We start from the raw sequence: 22642 nt of genomic DNA, 5'->3' as shown, positions 1-22642 counted from the left end.
TTACCCATCTTTAAAATGGGGTGCCTACATCCCAGTGGTGAGGCTTAATTCATTAGTATTTGTAAAGCTCTTTGAGATCCTCAGATGAAAAGTATTGTTATTACATTGAAACTATAACTCTGAGAAGGAAGAAAAGTCTCAAGCTGTAGTCTCTCTATTCTGAAGTGAAGTGTTTACTCCTCTAATGGTATAACAATAGAATTTCCATAGAACTGGGTGACAAATGGCTTGTCATGGAGTTTTTATACCATTTACTTATTGCTTCAGAAATTACCATCTGTGCTAACATTAATCTAATCAGCGCAGTGACACCTGCACTGTACTGATCATATTATGATTCTCAGTTTAACCAGGGCTGTGCTAGCTACAGAGAGGAATTCATCACAGCCTATTGGAAATTGGGGATCAGAGAGGTTAAGGGAGGTAAACCTAGCAAACTGTTCATTGAAAAGCAGCTGGAATAAGCTATTGTTTGCTTGATCTCATTGGAGGGATGAGCTTTTTAATTGAAGTTAGTATCAGCTGGGATGGCAGCAATTGATAATAGAAAAAACAAGTCTCTCTTTTTTTTTTTTTTTTTAGCATCTGAAAATGACTTTGATTCTCTTCTGTTTACTTTCACCTTCACCTGGAGATTCTGCCAGAGAGTTGGTGGATGAAAGCATCCCTTGAATTTTCAAAGGTTACTGGATTACAGAAGAAAGCAGTCTCCTCCTTTGCCAGTTAACAGTGCCACATACTTCGGGGTTATTCCAAACCACAGAAAAGGCAGCGAATGAAGGGCACTAAATCACACAAACACAAAAATCTCATAAAAAACATAGGATCTTCCTAGCATGCACTGCTGTGCCTCGTGGGCTGCAAACCCTGTTTATTTTATTTATAAAAAAAAATTTTTTAAAAACCCAAGTGCATACTGTTGCTATGGCAGCTCTGATTAGTATCCCAAGATTTTATTAATCATTGATGATGGCTTTGTTTTGTAATTGCCCACAGGAGGTGGAGTTTGTTTTTCCTTCTGTTTTGGCATGGTGCACAGAGGAGAAATGTGGCTCCAATCTCTTATAAGGTCCCACTAGCAATGACTCCTTGCAATGAAATTAGGATGAATATTTCATTGTTTGCCAGGAGAGGGATGCTATGTAAAAGAGGCACGGAGGCGCTGCCATGCCTGCTGCTTTCCCTGGCTGTGTACACTAGAGAATTGAATTGCGGGTAAATGAATTGGTTGGCTAGAACTAGTCTTAGTACCAGCAGTCCAGTGGTCCATAGTAGCCGGGGTATTTCAGTTGTAGCTTTGCCTTTTGTCCCATGTACGCTTTTCTACACCATTGCAGTTGCACTGCCCATTGGGTACCTATCCCTATACAGCTTCTCGAAGTAGTGGTTTCTGAAAGACAATGAAAGACTTTCTGGCAGCCTTCAGGAATCCCAGGGGAATTGTGGTAGAGGAGATCAAACTGCTCCAATCCCTTGGAAAATCCTGGCTGCTGACTCCATTTCCTAGGCCTTTTCTCAAAATGTAGGCCAGAATGAATGTGCTCAGCTCTCACTCCTTGCTTGGTTTCCAGAAGCTCCAGCCATATGTTTGATTGTCCTAAGGATTTTACAGTATTTTTCCTCTATGGGCCCTATATTGCTTCCACTTACGTGAATGGTAAAACTCCTATTGACTTGATTTCTACTGAAATTTTGAAAACTAGTTGTTGGGCGTCTGAGGCAAGGAGGTGGAGGCCCTTCTGGCAGTGCCTGTGAAGAGCCAGAGACCAAGACTAGGAGCTGATGGAGTTTTTGTTATAATAGTGAGGCACCATCTGCCCCAGCATAACCAACTTCATGCAGTACCCGAGGCTGATAATCACCAGGTGGAGCACTACTTTTGGGTCCTGACAACAACTGCATATTGGTGGAGTAAGTTGTTCTCAAGACTTGAGATGAATAGAACTAACTATATAAGTTGAAGGAGAGCTAGCCTCAATACTGCACTGCCAGACCACAAGAACAAAACTTCCAGAAAAAAAGAGAGTCCTGTGCAAATTGGCTGCCTTGGATAGTTACTAGTCAGTTGGGCACCAGTTTGGGATCAGGAAGTCCACAGTGAATGCAACTGTCATGGAGGTTTGCATGGCAATACATACTGTATTGTAGGGGTGTGAGATTAAAGAGAATCAGTGCCAGAGATCACCGAGGGATTTAAATGTCTGGGGTCCTTGAACTGCACAGGAGATATTGATGGAACCAGTATTTCTATTCTGTGCCCCTCTATACATACACACACTCCACAAATACATTCCCTGCTCTAACTCTTCTCCCTCCGCTCCTTTCATCACAGTCCCTTCTAAGTGTGATGTGAACCCAATAACATTAGAATTCACACTGAATTTCCAAAACTATGATGTTCAAATGCATTCAAAATTAGGCCAGACAAGTTCACCCACCCCTAATACTAACTACATCCAGTGCATTTACTCTCCAGAAACTTCTGCCACACATTTGATTGTCCTAAGTTTGTTCTCTAAGAGCCCTATACTGCTCCCAGTTCAGTCAATGATAAAACTCCGATTAACTTCAAGGGGGCAGAATTGAGCCTCATATTGGGATGGCATTGCACTTCTCAGAATCCTGCTAAACTCCAGCCTGGTTGTCTGGAGTGTTGAACAAAATCTCCCAGTCAATGGCAGCTTCCCCCGCCTCACGTCCAACACAAGCAGCTTTTGTAGAGAAATTCTTGGAAGTGTGAGATAAGAGATAGTGTCTGAGTCGAAGAGTCTTGTAGTCGGGGGGCGATTAGGAAGCCTGCCAGCTTCAGCGGCCCATTCTGTGCTCTCTGCAAAGAGGCTCCAACATCCGTGTAAACAGAGACTGGACTCAGGAAACAGGCGCCCAGCAAAACACACCAAACATCCTGCCAGGAAACACCAGATTCAACAATACCATTGGCCTACACAAGACAGTCAGCTCAGTAACTTCGCAATACACACAACAGACATTCATCAACTTACGCAGGTTTACACACCTGCATAAAATACATGCATGTACATGCCACACACTTGCTTATACAGACACACAGAACTGCACATTACAGACCTATGCCCCACATGTGAACACAAATACACACAACACCAAGACTTACACAAAGCATGGTTTGAAACACAAGGCATGGCACACATACACACACCATTTTAACAGCATATTCTAACCACAACTTGAGTTTGATTTATTTCTAGGGTAAATTGGGGGATAAAATCCCTTCTCAGGCTTTTGCTCCAGCATGTGCTTTCTGGGAGAGGTTCTCCAAAGCACTCAGCTTTGGCCAGGGCTGGCTCCAGGGTTTTTGCTGCCCCAAGCAACAAAAAGGAAAAAAAAAAAAGCCGTGATCACGATCTGCAGCTCTACCACCGCTGCTTCAGTCTTTGGCTGCAATTCAGTGGCGGGTCCTTCGCTCTAAGGGGGAGTGAGGGACCCGCCACTGAAGATCCGGACATACCGCCCCTCACCGTTGGCCGCCCCAAGCAGCTGCTTGCTGGGCTGGTGCCTGGAGCCGGCCCTCGGTTTGCCCTAACTTGATGTCAATGGGAGCAGAATTAGGCCTCTCCTGAGCATTTCTGAAATCCAATCCTTTCTTCTGATTTTTTTTTAGGTCTATTCAGACACATTTACTTATTTCACCCAAACAAAATCAAAGCAAAACCCAATCACATGTATCCCATTTTAATGCACTTTTTTGGCATAGCAATTGACACATTAGGGCCCATAAAAAATCCACAAAGGATCTGAAAATTACATTTTGTAAAACATGTCAGGCCAAATCCTGGTCCCCCTGGAGTTTTGCCAGGGACTTCAATAGGATTAGGATATCACCCTTAGAAGATTTGTCAGGGTTTTGAATGAATGATGATTTTAAAATCTAGGCTTTCCCCTCCTTTGGGAGAGTATTAAGTTATTTTTTCTAGTACAGTTAGAAGTCAAATCCAGAGGATTCCGAAGCTGGAATAGCTGAGGCTGCTGGAGGTCAGAATTGAGATGGACCCCTGAGCCAGGGCCTCTGGACTGCTATTGCAGGGTCCTGCAGGTCAAGGATGAAGTGCATTGGCAGAACCAAGTGTAATATGGATACATGTCCAGTGCTGGTGATTGGATGGGGTGCTGCAGGCCAGGGTTGCTTGCACTGGCAGAGATGTACGGTACGGGTTCAGGGCTCATATAGGAGGTGTGCTATATATCAAGAATTAGATAAGTGCCAGAGCTGTGCAGCAGTCTCCTTGCTGGTTTAACAGGACAAATAGTCCAATAAGCACACTCCCTGAGTGATTGACAGATTCTGCAGTATTACTGGGGACAGGGAGATAATGCAAACATATTCAGAGTTTAACATGAGAGTTATTTTATTTTGCAATCATTTACAGGGTTACAACAGTGGTTCTCAACCAATTTACCATCGTGGGCTGCATATGCAGCTCTCCATGTATTATATGGGCTGCAGTCACACCGTATATATATTACCTGTATGGCCCTGAGGATGTAATATGGGCCGCAGCTATGTGCTGACTGGGCTGCAAGTGGAACATGGGCCACAGGTTGAGAACCACTGGGCTACACAATGTAATATCTCCATCTGCTAAGGGATTATTTCACTCCCTGCAGCTGACACTCAGCTTTGAGCAGCAGAATCTTTAGATGAAGCGTGATATTGTTCCTCAACTGGTAGTTGCCACCACAAAGCCCCCTAATAATAAATTTACACTTATTTCAGTGCTTCGTTCATTTTGGTCGTATTTTCTGCCTCTGTGACTTTCAAGCTGAGGATAAGCTTTCAAATATATCTTATTTGAAACTTGGCTCAGCTTCCCTTTCCCCATGAGTTTAAATTACTCTCCTATCCCTGTTTATTACTTAAACTAGATTGTCTGTCTATCTGATTCTTGCTCCTCCTGTTTGGTCCTGTAGTTCAGCCACAGATTCTGATAGCGGAATTATGACCATATGAACATCATGGCAGTCTGCTCAAATTCTGTCCACAATTTCAAAATCCACTCACAGCACTAAAACAGTTAGCTACTTCCGCTAAAATAATCAGCAGTAAAACAATTAACAATATCAACATTCACACTGGCATCAGTAAGTTTCAGAGTTAACCACCATAGAGCTGAATGGGACACTTTCTTAAGGCCAAATCTTGGTCCAGTTGAAATCACTGGCAATTTTGCCACAGGCAGTAGTGCTATTGTTTCAGATTGTCCAGGAAGATTCAATAAAAGAGCACTGCAGTGATATCACCATAAAGATTTTGGCTAGACCCATTACTTCCAATACATAAAAGTTTGAGTTTTGCAGAAATCAATGAGGCCATCAAAGAAGCATAAGGGCAGCATGGTGTCCCACACAAAATCAATCAAGCCTCTCATGATGAAGCAGGCAGAGAAGCTGAGCAGTGAGCAAGGAAGTTTTTTTACACAACTATGAAATAATAATCAGAAGAGGAAATATGAAGAATCCACGGCAAAGTATGTGACTTTGGTATAAGTATTCTCTTATTTTCATATTTGCCCCAGTATAAATTTCCCTGTTCAAGATTTAGAAAATCTGCAGAAAATACAGTATTTTAAGCATTTATCCCATGACTTTAAATTAAATTTTGCAACATAGTATTGTAATAACACTACTCAGTATTTCTATGGCACATTTCCTTTGAGGATCTCAAGAACTTTTCAGACATCAATAAATTAAGCATCACAAGCCCTTAGAAAACAAGTAAGTATCATTAATACCAGGGTATACAGGGGTTAAATCAGATGCAGAAAGGCAAAATTATTTGCCTGTAGTTATGGAGTGAACTAGCCGCAGAGTTGAGAATAGAACCCAGAAGTCTTGATCCCCAGATCTCTGCTCTAGCCATTAGCCAATACTGTCTAATACAAAGGAAAATCATTAATGTTAAAAAAACCACCACAACAAAAAACACATTAGAAAACATGTTGAGGGAGCAGTTCCTCTAGCCAAATGTGCAGAGATGCTATGTTTCCAGAAGAAAGAATGTGCCACAGACAACAGATATAATAACTAGATATCATACACTCATGCACAAATGGAGAACTGGGACTAGAACTCACATCCTTGAGCGCCAAAAACAAAGCTCTACTTCTTGAGCCAAAATCATTTTTTTAAGCTCTTGCTAGTAGTGGCTTCCTTATCCTCCCTGATGGTCAGACACTAGAGACCAAATTTCCAAAAGAGCTCAGGGGCAGATTTTCAAGTTCTCAGTTCCCCCAATTAGAGTCTGGTTTTCAGCACCCAGCCTTTCACAGGGTGATTGGCCCTTTAAGGGGAGATGGGACCAGCTCCACCTATGACACCCTTAGCTCACCTTCCATAGTTGAGAAAATTAGCAATCATGGGGCAGACAGATCATGTAGCTAAGTCTGGCCTTCTGGTGTGGAGATAAGACAGAAACTTGTGGAGAAAATGGAGACTCTACGTAGGAAGGCCTGAGAGTCACTGCTTGGTAGAGAGCAGGGAAGGTCTCAGAGGAGCCCAGGAGGGCCTGAGGGGCGAGAACAAAGCCCAAAGCGTAGGTTGAAGAGTGTCTGAAGTTCCCCAGAGTGAAGACAGACCAACCCTCAGGCAGGAGGGGTTGTGCCCAGCTTGGGACTGGGGGTGGAAGACTCTTGTGTGTGTGTTTTGGACTTGAATACCCTGAAAGGGGTGAACGCTTTTCTTTAATGGCTTAGCTGGAAGGTCAAATCACTGGAGCAACCAAACCAGGCTGGAAGATTGGGAGATTCAACCTGAGGAGAAACTGAATTAATTGTTAGCCCAAAGTCAGAGCCACTTTCATTGTGCTGAGCTCTTCTGAAATTCTGGTGCCAGTTGTAGGTACTGAACCCTTCTGAAAATTACATCCTAGAAGTCAACATCTCACTCATTGACACATGCCAATATGTTACGTCACCAGTGCTATTTAAAATTACCTGGTAGCCCCAATATGCACAAGCTCAGCTGTAGTTCAGGGCCATATTCAGTCTCGTTAGTAGTCATGGAAACCCATGATATGATATGAGAAAGGCAACAAACCAATGAAATATCCTTACCAAGAACAAATGCCGAGGATGCCTGTTTTTCCCAGACACTTTCATCAGTGTTCCCTCTTTCAGAAACTCCTGAGGGAAGAAACAGGGGCATCAGTATCATTATTGTGAACACCGAACACCCCTCAAAGTGAATGGAGGGAATTAAATGCTTTTGCCTTTACTGGAGGAAATTCTAACACTCCTGTCTCTCTACCCTGATCCTCCTCATAACAATAAGGTCTATTTATTATTCAGATCAGTCCTATCTGTCCTGGGTCAGCCAAGTGTCAGTGTTGCTCCTTTTTACCATTTACTTTCATACCAGTACTATACATTTGTCAGGGACAGGGCAGTTTCTTGCTTACTTCGCTTCCCTACTATCCGCTGTGTTTATACAGAAATGACTCTGTCAAGGGTAGTGGAGTCAACATTTAACGGATTCCGAGAAAAGGACGTTCACCTTTTAAATATCCCCTATAATGAGAATGAACCAACAAACACCAGGTGAACATGGGCTGCAAGAGTATTAGAATCACAGCATATATGCAAACACACACATAGACATATAGTCTTTCTCTCTGTCCTTATATAATTATTATTATTTATGCAGCACCATAGATACATATGGCCCTTCTCACACCAGTCAAGACAATGGATTAGATTCTGATCTCAGTAACTCGAGAGTAGATCTAGAGTAACTCCGTTGAAGTCAGTGGAATTAATATAGATTTACACTGCTGTAAATGAGATCAGAATCTGACCTAGTGTGCCCTTCCAGAATAATTTACAGAAGGGCCAAATCCTGCAAATCTCATGCGTTAGGGATGGTAAAATCAGGCCCCATGTTAAAACATTACCTGGCATGGTAGAGGAAAAGGTAGATAAGATCTGCAATGGTGAGATTCTGCGGTTCCTTAGGTTAGTAGTGTGAACATTTTGAGAGTTATATAAAGTTTTTGTTTTAAGATGTTGTTATACTGAAGGGAAGTTTCATGTTTGTAGGGCTCAGGAAAGGAAGATTAAGCTGAGGAATAGGGGGAGGGAAACTGAACTGCGCAGGCTTAAAAGTGAGGACAAGCAACTTGAATCTGATGTGGAAGACAAGGCAAAGCTAGTGAAGAGATACTTAGATACAGTGTGTGCGCGTCTGTATGTGATACAGACACTTCTATTTCTGTATCACTTATAAACTATATATTACTTGAAAAATACCTCTAGGGAATGAGAAGAATAACAATAATGAAAACAAGTCATTTCCCCTCATTTCAAGCTCTTCACCCAGCCAAATACAACTGCAAAGCTCTGAGGCCGACGGTCTGTACTTGCCAGCACTTGAGAACTTTAAACATGAACATTATGGAGAAAACGATACCGACTCTAATGAAATACACTGTACCGGTGAGCTTTGGGGACAGCTAAAGGGGGAAACTGATTGCTCCTTTGCTTAGAAAATAGGGGCTGCTCTGTCACTCCTAACAAGAGACACTTGGCATGTCTGTCTCAGTGCTGGCAGAGTGAAGGCCTTTTACATAAACCAGGGCTTCAACTCTTATCGGAATGGCCCAGTAAACAACACCTGTAGACATGAGGGTTGAAGTCTCGCCATCCACCCAGACAGAAATAAAGCTGGTGGAAAACAATGTCCTTATCAGAGGAGGTCCGACTGCAGCACTCACCCTTCCTGGCTGGAGGAGGTTGCTTTGCCCCCTGACACTGTGCTCAATGTGTACCAGCTTCTGCAAGTTTTCCTGAGGGAGAGAAAGAGAGTTTAGGAGGTGGGATAGTGATTGTTCTTTAGACAAGCAGACGTACCCTCCCCTCACTCCCCACCAAGAGATAACATTGACATTAAGCAGTTTGGAGTCAAAGCAGAGACACCCAGACAAGGTTGGGCCAAATGGGATATTAGGACCAGATTGACCTACTGGGGCCTAACTGTTTTGTGGGGCTTTATCAAGCTTCTTCCCCACCTATGGTTGGGTTGCCATACATCTGTCTGTCCATGATACTCCTACTTGCTGCTTCCTATCCCACACAGTGCCCATTACTGATCATAGAATCATAGAAGATTAGGGCTGGAAGAGACCTCAGGAGGTCATATAGTCCAACCCCCTGCTCCAAGGGCTTTGTCAAGCTGGGCCTTAAAAACCTCTAAGAATGGAGCGTCCACTACTTCCCTAGGTAACCCATTTCAGTGCTTCACTACCCTCCTAGTGAAATAGTTTTTTTCCTAATATCCAACCTAGACCTCCCCCACTGCAACTTGAGACTATTGCTCCTTGTTCTGTCATCTGCCACCACTGAGAATAGCCTAGCCCCATCCTCTCTGGACCCCCCCTTTGGGTAGTTGAAGGCTACTATCAAATCCCTTCTCACTATTCCCTTCTGCAGACTAAATAAGCCCAGTTCCCTCAGCCTCTCCTCATAAGTCATGTGCCCCAACCCTCTAATCATTTTTGTTGCCCTCTGCTGGACTGTCTCCAATTTGTCCACATCCTTTCTGTAGTGGGGGGCCCAAAACTGGCCATAATACTCCAGATGTGGCCTCACCAGTGCCAAATACAGGGGAATAATCACTTCCCTCGATCTGCTGGCAATACTCCTACTAATGCAGCCCAATATGCTGTTAGCCTTCTTGGCAGCAAAGGTACACTGTTGACTCATATCCAGCTTCTCATCCACTGTAATCCCCAGGTCCTTTTCTGCAGAACTGCTGCTTAGCCAGTTGGTCCCCAACCTGTAGCAGTGCATGGGAATCTTCTGTGCTAAGTGCAGGACTCTGCACTTGTCTTGCTGAACCTCATCAGATTTCTTTTGGCCCAATCCTCTAATTTGTCTAGGTCACTCTGGACCCTATCCCTATCCTCCAGTGTATCTATCTCTCTCCCCAGCTTAGTGTCACCTGCGAACTTGCTGAGGGTGCAATCCATCCCATCATCCAGTTAATTAACGAAGATGTTGAACAAAACCAGTGCCAGGACTGACCTCTGAGGCACTCTGCTTGATACCGGCTGCCAACTAGACATCGAGCCGTTGATCACTACCCATTGATCCCAACAATCTAGCCAGCTTTCTGTCCACTTTATAGTACATAGATTCATTAGACTCTGTAGTAACATTCTTCCTTCCTGATCCAGGAAGTGAGGAGCTGGAGGCAAAGTATGCTGCTCCCCTCCCCCATAAATACACCCGCTAAGGGCCCACACATTGCTGTCTCCTTTTACCAAATAGCTGCTCTTGCTGAGGTGATAAGGGTAATTGAAAGCACGTCTTTATACTTTAGAACCTTGCTAGGATTATCTGGGGTTTACAGTCAGGATTAATAGATTTGTACCAGGGGTCTGAAAGGTTAACTAGCGAGCACAGTCCTTCCTTTCAAAAGCCTTGCAAAGATCAGGAAGCTCATTACCAAAGTCTGATACTGTTAACTGCTTACCTGGCCTGAGCAGCACAGGCACAATAAATGAGTGCCAGCAAGTTGTGTCAACTTAGCACCCAGCATGGTATGTAAAATGAATCTAACCAAAACAATGCTCCCATTAAAGGAACAATATCAATCAGAAGGCACTTATTTATGCTGGGGAAAGAGAAGAGGTTTTAATTACACCTCTATCCCGATATAACGCGACCCAATATAACACGAATTCAGGTATAACGCGGTAAAGCAGTGCTCCAGGGGGGCGGGGCTGTGCGCTCTGGCGGATCAAAGCAAGTTCAATATAACGCAGTTTCACCTATAACGCGGTAAGATTTTTTGGCTCCCGAGGACAATGTTATATCGAGGTAGAGGTGTATTGTCATTACTTTGACAACTTTGATAAAGAGTCTCTATCAGCATCTCAGGTCTCCTCTCTGTTATAGGGTGACACGCCACCCTCCCCGGTCCCTTTTTATTTGGCAAATGGTACTGTTGATATCCTGGATACCAAGGGATCTGGATGACAAACTCAGGCAATTTAGTTAGGATTTCTTCTGATCACTATTGCAGTTGGAAACCAAAAGAAGCTGCCCAGCAGTAGTAATGGGACCTCACTGGGGTACATTCAGGACAGGTGTCTAAAAATGAGGACTGTGCTGCCTGTAATAAACTGTAGAGGTTTAAAGGGTAATACAGCCCTTTCTTAGCTCAGAGTAGTGAATGTTTCTTAGACCAGTAGGTTCCTCTAATACTGTGTGACAGTGGTCTACTTTGAGCTTCTGTTTGTGCATGTGTAAAATGCAAATATTTTCGTACCTCACATGAGTGCTGTGGGGCTAATTAATATTTGTAAAGTGTTTTGAAATCCTGGGATAAAAGTTGCTAGGGGAAAAGGTACTAGAATATTGTTACCATTAAAGAAAATGCTAATAAATTAATTATTGGTGTTCCATAGAAAACATAGGCTGTAATTCAATGCTCCTGTCAGATTTGGAAGTGTAGTATGATGTGTTAGTACCAACAGGACTCTCCCTCCTGTCCCAAGTCTAAATTATAGTGTAGGGATTCATCCAAGTACATGTCAAGTTATTAATACTGTATTCTGAATGACTCTGTTGAGTCTGTTCCGTAATTAGAGTCAGCTGTTAACTGTTTTGCATTGATAATCTATGAAAGAGAAGAAGGAGTTGCGGATTTGCGTGTGCTTGTATATGAGTGGGTTAGGATGGCGGGAATACAGCTTCCAAGACCAGCAATTTGACTCTCATGAAACCTGCCCCTCAAGAAAATGAAGTGCCTTTACAGAGGTTGGAGAAGGAGGAAATTGTGTTTAATCTCTTCCAGGTCACTGCTTTAACACTATGATATTATTATTGCGATAATAATATGATAAAAATAAAGTGCAAAAGTCAATATGGAAGTTTAGAGGAAATGGTTCTGAAATAAGCTCTTAATCAGCAAAAATTATACAGTCCACCACTTCTGTAAAGCCCAAAGAATCTCCAGATGCTGTGCAAACTATGGCCCAGATTCTCTGCTGTGCCCTCCAGGGGAAGAAGTGGGGGAGTGGTGGCATTAGAGAGCCAGTTGCATAGGAACTGAATCTATGCTTCAAAGTATGGAAGAGTTCACCTTTCAGGTGCTATTTTTCAGATGTAGCTTCTGCAGAATTTGAATGTGTCGTGGAGGCCACATACATACACTAATTGGGCCAAATGTGTGACACTGTTGTATTAAAGCGGGGCAGGCAAACTTTTTGGCCTGAGGGCCACACTGGGTTTTGGAAATTGTATGGAGAGTTGGTTAGGGGAGGGGGTCGTGGCCTGGCCCCCACCCACTATCCACCCCCCTGGGACTCCTGCCCCATCCAACCCCCTCTGTTCTCTGATGCCCCTCCCAGGACCCCCGCCCCATCCAACCACCCCTTCTCCCTGTCCTCTGACTGCCCTGGGAACCCCTGCCCCTGACTGCCCCTCACCAGCCCATCCAACCCCCCCCTCATTCCTGACTGCCCCCCGAGACCCATGCCCCCATTCAACTCCTGGTCCCCACCCTCTGACCTCCCCGACCTCTATCCACACCCCTGCCCCCTGATCATCCCCCCGAACTCTCCTGCCCTCTATCCAACGTTCCCTGCTTCCTGCCCCCTTACCATGCTGCCTGCAGCACTGGTGGCTGGTGGCACTACAGCTGCACCACTCGGCTGGAGCCAGCTATGTCATCGCCACCACGCAGCACAGAGACCGGGTCAGGCCGGGCTCTGCAGCTGCGCTGCCCCAGGAGCTTGCAGCCCCACCACCTAGAGCACTGTGCTGGTGGCGGAGTGAGCTGAGGCTGTGGGGTACGGGGAACATCAAGGGAGGAGCCGCAGGTAAGCCTCCAGGGCCAGGAGCTCAGGGGCTGGGCAGGACGGTCTCGCGGGCCGGATGTGGCCTGCAGGCCATAGTTTGCCCACCTCTGAACTAAGGGATAACAGAGATTTGTTCCCAGATAGATGGCAAAGAAGGAGGAATAAACTTTAAAACAAAGAAGTGGAAATGGACTCACACCAAACATCACATATCCAAACATCCCCGAACTTTGGGATGTTCAGAATCAGATCAGAATTTTGCAAATGGCCTCTATCTGTGGTACACGTTATCAGGGCAAACCAAAACCCTAGATCTTAAAACTACTTACGCAATTCTCATGGCTGGAGTCCATCTCTGCATGAACAGAGAAACCTGCTTAGGGCATATGGCAAAATACTGGTTTCAAGGGGAGCTGGGTTACAGTCTCAGTCTTTTCCCCTAGCACTGCTCACAATGGCTCTGCTAAGGCAGCTGTTCCCCTTTGGAAACATAGGAACAGTTTTACCTGCTGCCTATCCCTCTGTACAAACATTAAAAGTTGTGGCAGAGCAAAAATTTATTGGTCTTGATCCGTGAGGAAAGTGTCACTGAAATCTGTGCTGTAAAACAGCTGGCGAAAATGCTGGCTGTGTTTATGGCCTTGGTGTGCATATCAGAGACATGACTTTTAAACCTGAGCATCAGAGCTTGCCAGATGTGAGGAAAAGCTGACATTCTTGGCTCCAAGAACTCATCTGCTGCAAACAGCTGCTTCCACTTTTCCTCTGAACACAACCTGAAGGTTTCATTTTTAAAAGATGAAGGACAATTTTTACCAAAGGCTCTTACTCCTCATGCTGGCAGAGCACCTAGAGAATCCCTAGGCCAGCAGATGACAAGTACGTTGCTGTGGCAGCCCCAAAGGGGTGGATCTCATGCCCCATAGCTTCTGCCTAAATCCATCCATTTTGTCAGCTTTAAAATCATGTCTGAATATAAACTCTTTCTCAAAAGCATTTGTTTGATACTTTAATTCACCTAATTCTCCTCTTCCTTTCCATATTGATGCCAGGATGTTTGTCTATTTTGCTCATCTTTTGGATTGTGCGTTTTATGAAGTATGAATGATTGTCATCATGGTCATCATTATTATTATTTAGCTTATTGAAGAGAAGGGTAAGAGGTGATTTGATGGCAGTATATAATTACCTGCTCAGGGAAAAGGTATCTAGCAGACAAAGGCATAACAAGATCCCAAGGCTGGAAGTTAAAGTCAATGAAGTTCAAATGGGACATAAAATATGTTTTACAGGGAGGGTAAATATGCATTGGAACAGCTTCCCCAGGGATATGATTCGGGCCCCACCAAATTCACAGTCCATTTTGGTCAATTTCATGGCCACAGGATTTTAAAAATGGTAAATTTCATGATTTCAGCTATTGAAATCTGAAATTTCAAATTGTTGTAATTGTAGGGATCCTGACCCATAAAGAAGAAGTTATGGGGGGTGGGGTCACAAGATTATTGTGTGTGGGGAGGGTTGCGGTACTGCTTCTACCCTTATTTCTGAGCTGCTGCTGGGCAGCTGGAGAGCACTGGCTGCTGGCCGGGAGCCCAGCTCTGAAGGCAGAGCCACCGCCAGCAGCAGCAGCACAGAAGTAAGGCTGGCATGGTATGATATTGCCACTCTTACTTCTGCACTGCTGCCTGCAGAGCTAGACCCTCAGTCAGCAGCTGCCACTCTCCAGACACCCAGCTCTGAAGACAGCAGCGCAGAAGTAAAGATGCCATGGTATCGTATTGCCTCCCTTACTTCTGTGCTGCTGCTGGCAGGGCACTGCCTTCAGAGCTGGGCACCTGGCCAACAGCTGCCGCTTTCCGGCCACCCAGCTCAGAAGGCAACACCGAAGTAAGAGTTGCAATATTGCCATCCCCCAGCAACTCCCTTTTGAGTCAGGACCCCCAGTTTGAGAAACACTAGTCTCCCGGTGAAATCTGTACAGTGTAGCATAAAAGCGCACAAAAGACCATATTTCACAGCAGGAGACCTAATTTCACAGTCCGTGATGTATTTTTCATGGCTGTGAATTTGGTAAGACCATAGATATGATACATTCCCTGTCACGAACTCTTTACATTCAGATTAGAGACTTCCTAAAAGAAATGCTTCATTTCAGTCACAAGGTATACAGAAGGTCAGAATGGTCACTGGCCTTAAAATCTACATATTATTTACAATAAAATAATAATAATAAATAATAATATTTGAATGGTCAGTGTAGAGACCAGAGTGCCTTGGTGAGAGGAGGAGCATATGCTTCATAAATAATATTAATATTTTATGTTGTTTTGTGAAGGTATTTCTAAGACAATGTTTCAAGGCACTATAGAAAACTTTGGTGCTCTTAGCTGTCTCTTTGGGTTAAATTCTGTCTCTCGTGCTTTAGCTAAAGTCAATGGGATTGAGAACACAAAACATGCATCCAGGGATAGCATTTAACTCAGAACATGCACCCACGGATAGCATTTAGCCCCAGATAAAATTATATAAGATAAAAATGGCTGGTATAATGCAGTATAGAGAACCACAGTAGGACTCCACTGGAACCAGTGGGAAAGTACTAGTTACCAATAACTCAAGTGGAGCTTGTTCCATTGTTATAAAACCAATATATGTAAGATCAGAATCAAGCCCAGTACCTCCTGTATTCGGAACTTGATATTGCTTCTTACTAATGTAAATAGGAAAACTCTTATTGCCTTAAATGGAAACAGGATTTTGCTCTCTGTGAACAAATGGCTAGAACAGTTATCTGCAGACTATCTTCACTAATATCCTGGGCCTCTAATCTCCAGCCACAGGGTGCTAGTAACCCACACTGACCTCAACGGAGGCTGCTGAGTGCTTCGCACTTTTGAAGATCAGATCATTTAAGATATCTAAATCTGGATTTAGACACCTAATCTAATAGGATCCTATATTTGAAAATCTTGTCCAACTGTACTGGATTGTGGTCTACATGCGAGTAAATCAGGAGTAACTCCTCTGAAGTCAGTGGAATTATACACTAGTAAAAACGTATAACCCATGTAAGGGTATATCTACACAGTAAAATCTGTACATGGGGTAACCAGCTAGCTCAGGTAACAATAGCAGTAAAGACAGCACAACACAGGCTTCAGATCTGGCTAGCGAGCCAAATCCATACCCAGGGTCCATGCCAGCCTTCTGCTCCCTGCACGGAAGCCCACACTGTGCTATCTTCACTGCTATTGTTACCTACGCTGGCTGGTCCAAGCTAGTGCTGGTAGGTTAGCCCATGCACAGCTCTTGCTGTGTAGACATACCCTTAGTGAGTTCAGAATCAGGGTTAACATCCGTAGGAGCAAGATCAGACCTACGATATCTTCAACTAAGGTTACATACCTATATACATCCCAGACTGGAAGCAGAGTTCATGAAATTTCCTGTGTCCCATTCACTCATTCCTCAGTGTACAATATTAACACATCCACAGCCAAGGAGAAAACAAAGACTTTGGGCTGAATTGTGCACTGACTAATTGTGCAAACTATACTGAAGTCAGTGAAGTTACTCTAGATTTACTCCAGTATAAACAAGAGCAGAATTTAACTCATGGAACCTAGATCTGGAGCACACCATGGAGTACTTACCATCGGCTAAAGGGATCTGGGTTTCTGGGATAGTACAGTGGGGTGAAACATACTCCTCAGCAAACTCACAGAGAAGACAGTACCAAGCATCAAATCACAACTCACCCCTTGCTGCATGCTGTCGTTGGCTCGGTCCGTAATTTCAGAGACAATGAGTAAGGCAGCTGTGGAGTGAAGCAACACAGAAAGGCACAAAGCACATGAAAGGTTAGAAAAAGCAACCTATATCCCACCTTTTTATAAATACATCTTTTAAAGAAACGCATTGGCTAAGCTGCATTGGCACCTTCTGGGGCAAGCTGCCCTTAATAAGTAGGATCCCAAACAGTCCTACTTGCTTTCCACATTGGGTCCCCTCTTTCCTTCCCTTTGTCTCCCTCTTGCTATAATACCATGAGTCAAGCTTGCCCCAAATAAGAAAGCTCATGGGACCATCTTTAGGTGCTTTGGAATTTCACCAAATCATCCTGTGACATATCTTCCAGTAGCAGTTTTCTGTAAGCATGACAGTTTATCTTTAGCTTATGGCTAGTGCTTTAAATGGTGGGCCAAGTTCTGCTTTCAGTTATATATAGGATCAGTCAGGAGTAACCCAATTCATTTCAACTGATTTACTCCAGGTTCACACCGGATGTGCTGAGAACAGTATTTGCTTGATTAATATAACATTAGCCTTGATCCCCATGTGATCTCATACTGACTTCAATGGGAGTAGCCCACAAAGATTATTCCAAAGCAACTAGAAGGCCCTATCCTGATAGGTGCTGAGCACCTTATTGGTTCTTTATTTTGAATAAGCTGATTTTGATATGTTGTCTCTCAAGTGTGTGTGTGCTGGTCAGAGCTCAAGGAACAAGTATATCGCTACCTCGATATAACACCACCCGATATAACACGAATTTGGATATAACATGGTAAATCAGTGCTCTGGCGGGGGGGGGGGGGTGCGCGCTGCACACTCCGGTGGATCAAAGCAAGTTCAATATAACATGGTTTCACCTGTAATGCGGTAAGATTTTTTGGCTTCCAAGGACAGCATTATATCGAGGTAGAAGTGTATAGATCAAGCCTTCTTACTGATTCCAGACCTCTGCAGCATCAGCACCAGTACCAGTGTAAAACAATGGTGAGCTGCAAGTTCATTCTGGGTAATGGCATGCAAATAAACACATCAGGCCATCCCACTTTGCTTCAGAAGTATCATACCCAGCATGGGTATGCCAAGACTGGGATAGGATTTAGCTGGTGGCTGAGCTCTGGGAATGAATCAAAAAGTTTGAGCTAGGCTTGTGTGCGCACTCAGTTCTCTTTCTGTAGGCTCTGCATGCTGGAGCTATAGGAATTCCCCAAATGTTAACCTCCAGATCTTTACTGCATGTGCTTGTGAAATAGCAAGGGACTGTCAGAAACTGTGCTCTCCTCTCCATTCTAGAGCTGGATATGAACCAGTCCTTAATCAACCAAATCCAGATCGGGTTTAAAATTCTCTGGCTAGCACAATGTGCCGAGCCCAAACAATTCAGAACTTCATGAATTTTTGAAATCTGGGATTGGGTCCCAGTTCTGTGGCTCATGCTTGCTTTTATTTATTCACAGGCTGAGAAGGCAGGGTAGGAGGCAGACAACAGCAGTCCGACTTCCCTCTCACTTGCCCTGCACATAACCTCAAACCTGCTTTGAAAGGTTGCCTCCTCCTTCTTCCTCACAGTATTAGGAGGTGGATCAAGTTTCCCTGTTAGTGTGACCATAGGCCTCTGATGCTGAGCTGAAACGACCGACGGCAGCTGAATTTGAATTTGAACTTCCATTTCAGTGAGAAGACCCTGCGTCAGGCCATTCCATATGAAATATGGAAACAGGACAGAATGCAGCTTTACATTGTGACTTTCACACTCATTGTGCCTGAGTTTGATCTTACTTACACCATTTATACACTGCTATAAACTCCATTCCCTCCAGTGGAGTTACTCTTGATTTACATTAAGAGAACAGTAAGACCCATGCAACCTGAGATCACTCTGTACTAATGAACACAGCACCACTCTGGCCAATATTTTCTCCTGTTAGAAAAATCAGACTGCTTAATTTTTTATCCCGAAGTTTCAGATTTTTTAGCAGATCTAGTCATTCTGAATGTATGACTGGTCAGACATAGACTGCTCTGATACCATTGGGAGTTGAGGGTCATGCAATAAATTGTTGTATTAATAATTAATATACTTGACCCTGTACAAACCCAAAAATGTATGGTCTCTGCTCAAAGAGTTTATACTGGAGAGGCAATCTCCCCTACATTAGCAGTGAGACCTCAGATCAGACCTATGCCATCGCAGTCTGGGTTTCATTCACACATTCCTGGGACAGATCTCACTGCTAGTTATTTATAATACTAAATAAAAGTTTCTCTTCTACCCATTGGAAATTACCTTGTGTGTCTTCATACTCTGCAGAGTCAGGACAAAGGTTATTCAAGTAATCTGTAGGAAACAATCAGATATAGAACATCCAGTAAATTCCCAGGAAATTAAAGAGTTTGGTTTGACTAGTTGAAACACACAACTGTAATACCCCATAACCCTTTAGTCTTTTATAAAATCACCTATATGGGAAACAAAGGGAGGTCTGGACAGATTTTCCTTCCAAAATTAAACCTGGCTTTTTTTTTAAACCGAGTTTTGTTTTGATATTTTGGGCTTATTCAAATCTGAGATTCAAAGCAAAGAATGTCAGGTATAAAACCTCACGAACTGGAACTAACTAAAATGTTTCCCTGTTTCTCAGCCAAAAGAAGCTGCTGAGCATGACACAGTTTGATTAATAAATGGTCTTCTGATGAACGTTTTCTATTTTCACATTTGAATGCATGGTACTACATAGAAGTACTGATTTCCTATATTAATAGGAAAAGGGACATAGTACAATTCAATATTTCTCAATGTTCCAGTGTTTTGGACATAGAGAATTTAAGTAATGATCACAGGAGCTAAATTAAAATTTGAAAATAGATTCTGTAAACTATATATAATAGGAATCTTACTTAGGAGGCCAATCTTGCAAACCTTTACTCACTCAAACAGTTCCATTGGCTTCGGTAGAGCTACTCATGAGAGTCGGGGTATTTCTCTCTCTCTCTAGTTCCTTATGTGACCCTCATCACTGTAGTATCTGGGTGCTTTTATTTATTAAATCCCAATCCTGAAAATATTTACTCTTTTAAATTAGCTCTTTGATTAATGCAAGCCTCCAAATGTCACATTTGAGAATCAGGTCTATATCCCAAAGTGCAACATGGATCATGGAATCCCCCTGTCCTCAGTCTCCCCCACTCATATGAGTTCACTTCTTCCAGGCCCTCCCATACCTCTTAACTGTACTGGTCTCTCATCTGGATTCTGGAAGGTTAAGAGGAGTCTGCTATGGTGCCTTTCAAAGCCTAGTCTGGCAGGGAGGTAATGTGCGGTGCTGGCATGCCGTATTTAGGTTTCCCTTTCCCAGCTGCATGCTCCGCACTTGGCTAGAGACATTTAACTAATGTGGGCAACTCCTTTTGGCTGTAGCACAGTAATTGGCAACCAGTGTTGAGATTAAATACCTTTCCTTATCTGGGTAGAAACAGCTAATTGTGAACGTAAGAGCCGGTGTATTTTATTTTTCACACTGTGCAGAGAAATTGAATGACTGTACCTTAGCAAACCCTGCCTGTCCTATCATCTGAGGGCATCTGCTAGCATCCATGGACTTCTCTAAACCTAGATGAACTGCTGCAGCCACCCATTGTTTAGAATGTCTTGCAATGCCTATATAATACCTTGTATCTGCATGCAACAGCAATCCTAGGTGATTTAAAAGCATTGGTTATACCAGGTGGCTGCAATGCCCAAAACAAAGACTATCTCATGTCTGGGTGTACCAGTGCTATCTACAACACTATCTATAATAGTTTCTCCCGAGTGTGAATGGGAATTCACAAGCATTGCAGCTGTACTGCTTCTCCTAACTTTGTCTGACAATGAAGTTCCTCGTGTTTGGTAACTGCCCTAAAACTCTCAGCAATAGTGCTAGCTCCCATAGGATTAAGTGCACCTGAAGTCCCAGAATATACTGAGGTGGTAAGAGGCACTGTGTGTGTGGACACACCAAATCCATTCTATCAGAACAGTGTTGCTGTATGGATGCACATAACCTCTATAAGGACAAAGCATGACAGCTAAATGTCACATACAGCTGTTGTTCCTTGAAAGGCTCCATTTCCTAGTGTAGATATACCCAGAGAGGGAAGCAAGTCAGTCCAAAATATCCTCATACTGGTATGTAGTGCTCACTTGAGTCACTGTTACTAAAAAAGCAAAAACAGCTGTGAAAAATGAGTTGCATCTTTGATCAATGTGTTTGGAGCAAGATGAAACTGCTGCTAATCTGTGCTGTGAATAAAATTTCAGACAATCCCTTTGTTCTGCTGCATTTATAGGAGTCTCCTCTAATATAACCCCCTTTAATCAGCTGTTGAATATGGGAGGGGTTTGCTGCTTCCTTCTCACTGTCCCATACTTAGGTCATCTCCCATCTTTCCCCACCCACCCACACACATACATACACCCAATACGGTTCTTTATCTGTACATCTAATGATCTGTGGTTTCCTGTGATTCCACCTGATGCACTGACCTGCCCCCACTTCTGCTCTGCTGTGCTGTAACATCCCTCCCCAACCAATTCACTGCTGTTCCCTTGTAGGGAGCCTCAATATCCTAATCCAGTGCACTGAGTGTTCATGACATGTTGCTGGGTCCTATCCCTGTTGGAACGGCTGCTCCTCCCACAAACTACAGCTTTGGCTGGAGTGGATTTGCAGTGGGCAGGATGAGAAGGAGCAGCCACAAGGAGCCAGAAACTCAGGGGACATTCTTGAGGAGAAAAAGAGCATTCTACAGAGTGTGTGACACATGTCAGGGATAGTGGGGAGCATAAAGAGAGATTTTGTGGTGTGGCAAAGTTTATACTGGAGTTTTTCCAGAGTTCAGAGGTGTTGGCTCACGATCATCTCTAGCTTTAAGTGACCCAGGTATGGGCTAAGCTATGAATGGCATCATAAGTAAAATCAAACATATGTGCTGACAATAAGTGTCTGGGCACTCTTCCTTCCCTGCCCATGGATACCAATATGGGTAAGTCCAGGAAAATGAGGCTTACAAGGGTCTGACTTTGCACACTCCAATCCTATACTTATACTTCAGCATGATTTCACTAAACAGAGGTCTTTCTCCCTTCACTATGCCCATAGCTGTCATTAACCCCCAGTGGCCTGTCCAGTGTGCAATTCAGTCATTCGCCAAAGCTAGATCACACATTTGGATTCCAGCCTGTTGTTCTGACCGTATTCTGTCCTCCCCAACCCTGGCCTGCCATCTACATATGGCCCCAGCACAGTGCAGGAAAGATAGGTCTCTGATTTAGCAAGTTTAGAAGTGCTTTAATCTTGCTGACCTGTGAGTAGCACGCGGTACTGGAATATGCGCTGCACCACTTTCAAAAACTGGTGTTTCACATTCAGGGGGCTGCCGCCAGGATTCTGCTGTCCTCAAAAGAAGGGGAAAAACACAATAGTCAGTGCTCTGTAGTCTGAGTCCTGGATTATAACATGCTTAATGCACCCCCTGGAGACTCTGCACTTCCATACACAAGTGCTACTGAGCTGTTTCCCATTTATCCACCTAGCTGCATATATATCGGAGCTTAGATCTGGACCTTCATCTCTATAAAGAACCAATACAGGAAAATTTAGCACCGTTTAGCACCATTCATATTTAATATCACAAAATAGTTCAGGCCAAGGTGGAGGAAATAAGAAAAAGAGAGGCAGAGAACCAAGCAGAAACTAAGGTCATAAGAGAGATTTTAGAATGATATCCAAGGAGCCAAAGCAACCAAATCAGCATGAAGCTTGCTGGGCTTCCATAGGCCTTTTTGCCATTTTTCAGATTTTATGTCCATTGGGTTTCACGTTAACAATCAGGCTTGCGTGGGCCAAATACAGCAAAATACCCCAATGAGACTAAACTGGGGAAGCTGATCCTCCAAACACCTTGCACAGTCCTCCAACAAAACACAAAACAAAACAAAACCCAACAATCCCTCAGTTGGTTTGATTTCCA

At 43.7% G+C, this 22642-nt stretch overlaps 1 protein-coding gene across 3 annotated transcripts in view; it reads right to left on the bottom strand.

Annotated features, from left to right (window-relative positions):
- The window catches only part of FGD5 (FYVE, RhoGEF and PH domain containing 5), a 151507-nt gene that overhangs the window by 21248 nt on the left and 107617 nt on the right, over positions 1-22642 (bottom strand). The window contains exons 8-12 of one of the 3 annotated variants that reach the window (XM_032784280.2): positions 21975-22062; positions 18918-18968; positions 16597-16655; positions 8744-8815; positions 7089-7157 (exon numbers count right to left, since the gene is read on the bottom strand). In XM_032784280.2, coding sequence (XP_032640171.1) covers positions 7089-7157; positions 8744-8815; positions 16597-16655; positions 18918-18968; positions 21975-22062 — 339 coding nt within the window. The remainder of the gene's footprint in view (positions 1-7088; positions 7158-8743; positions 8816-16596; positions 16656-18917; positions 18969-21974; positions 22063-22642) is intronic. The other 2 variants (XM_032784281.2, XM_032784283.2) reach the window with 2 other exon arrangements.

The sequence above is a fragment of the Chelonoidis abingdonii genome, chromosome 17 (genome assembly GCF_003597395.2).
Source record: "Chelonoidis abingdonii isolate Lonesome George chromosome 17, CheloAbing_2.0, whole genome shotgun sequence".
NCBI lineage: Eukaryota > Metazoa > Chordata > Testudines > Testudinidae > Chelonoidis > Chelonoidis abingdonii.
Note: the sequence above shows the minus strand (reverse complement) of the source record. Positions and strands in the feature narration are given on the sequence as shown.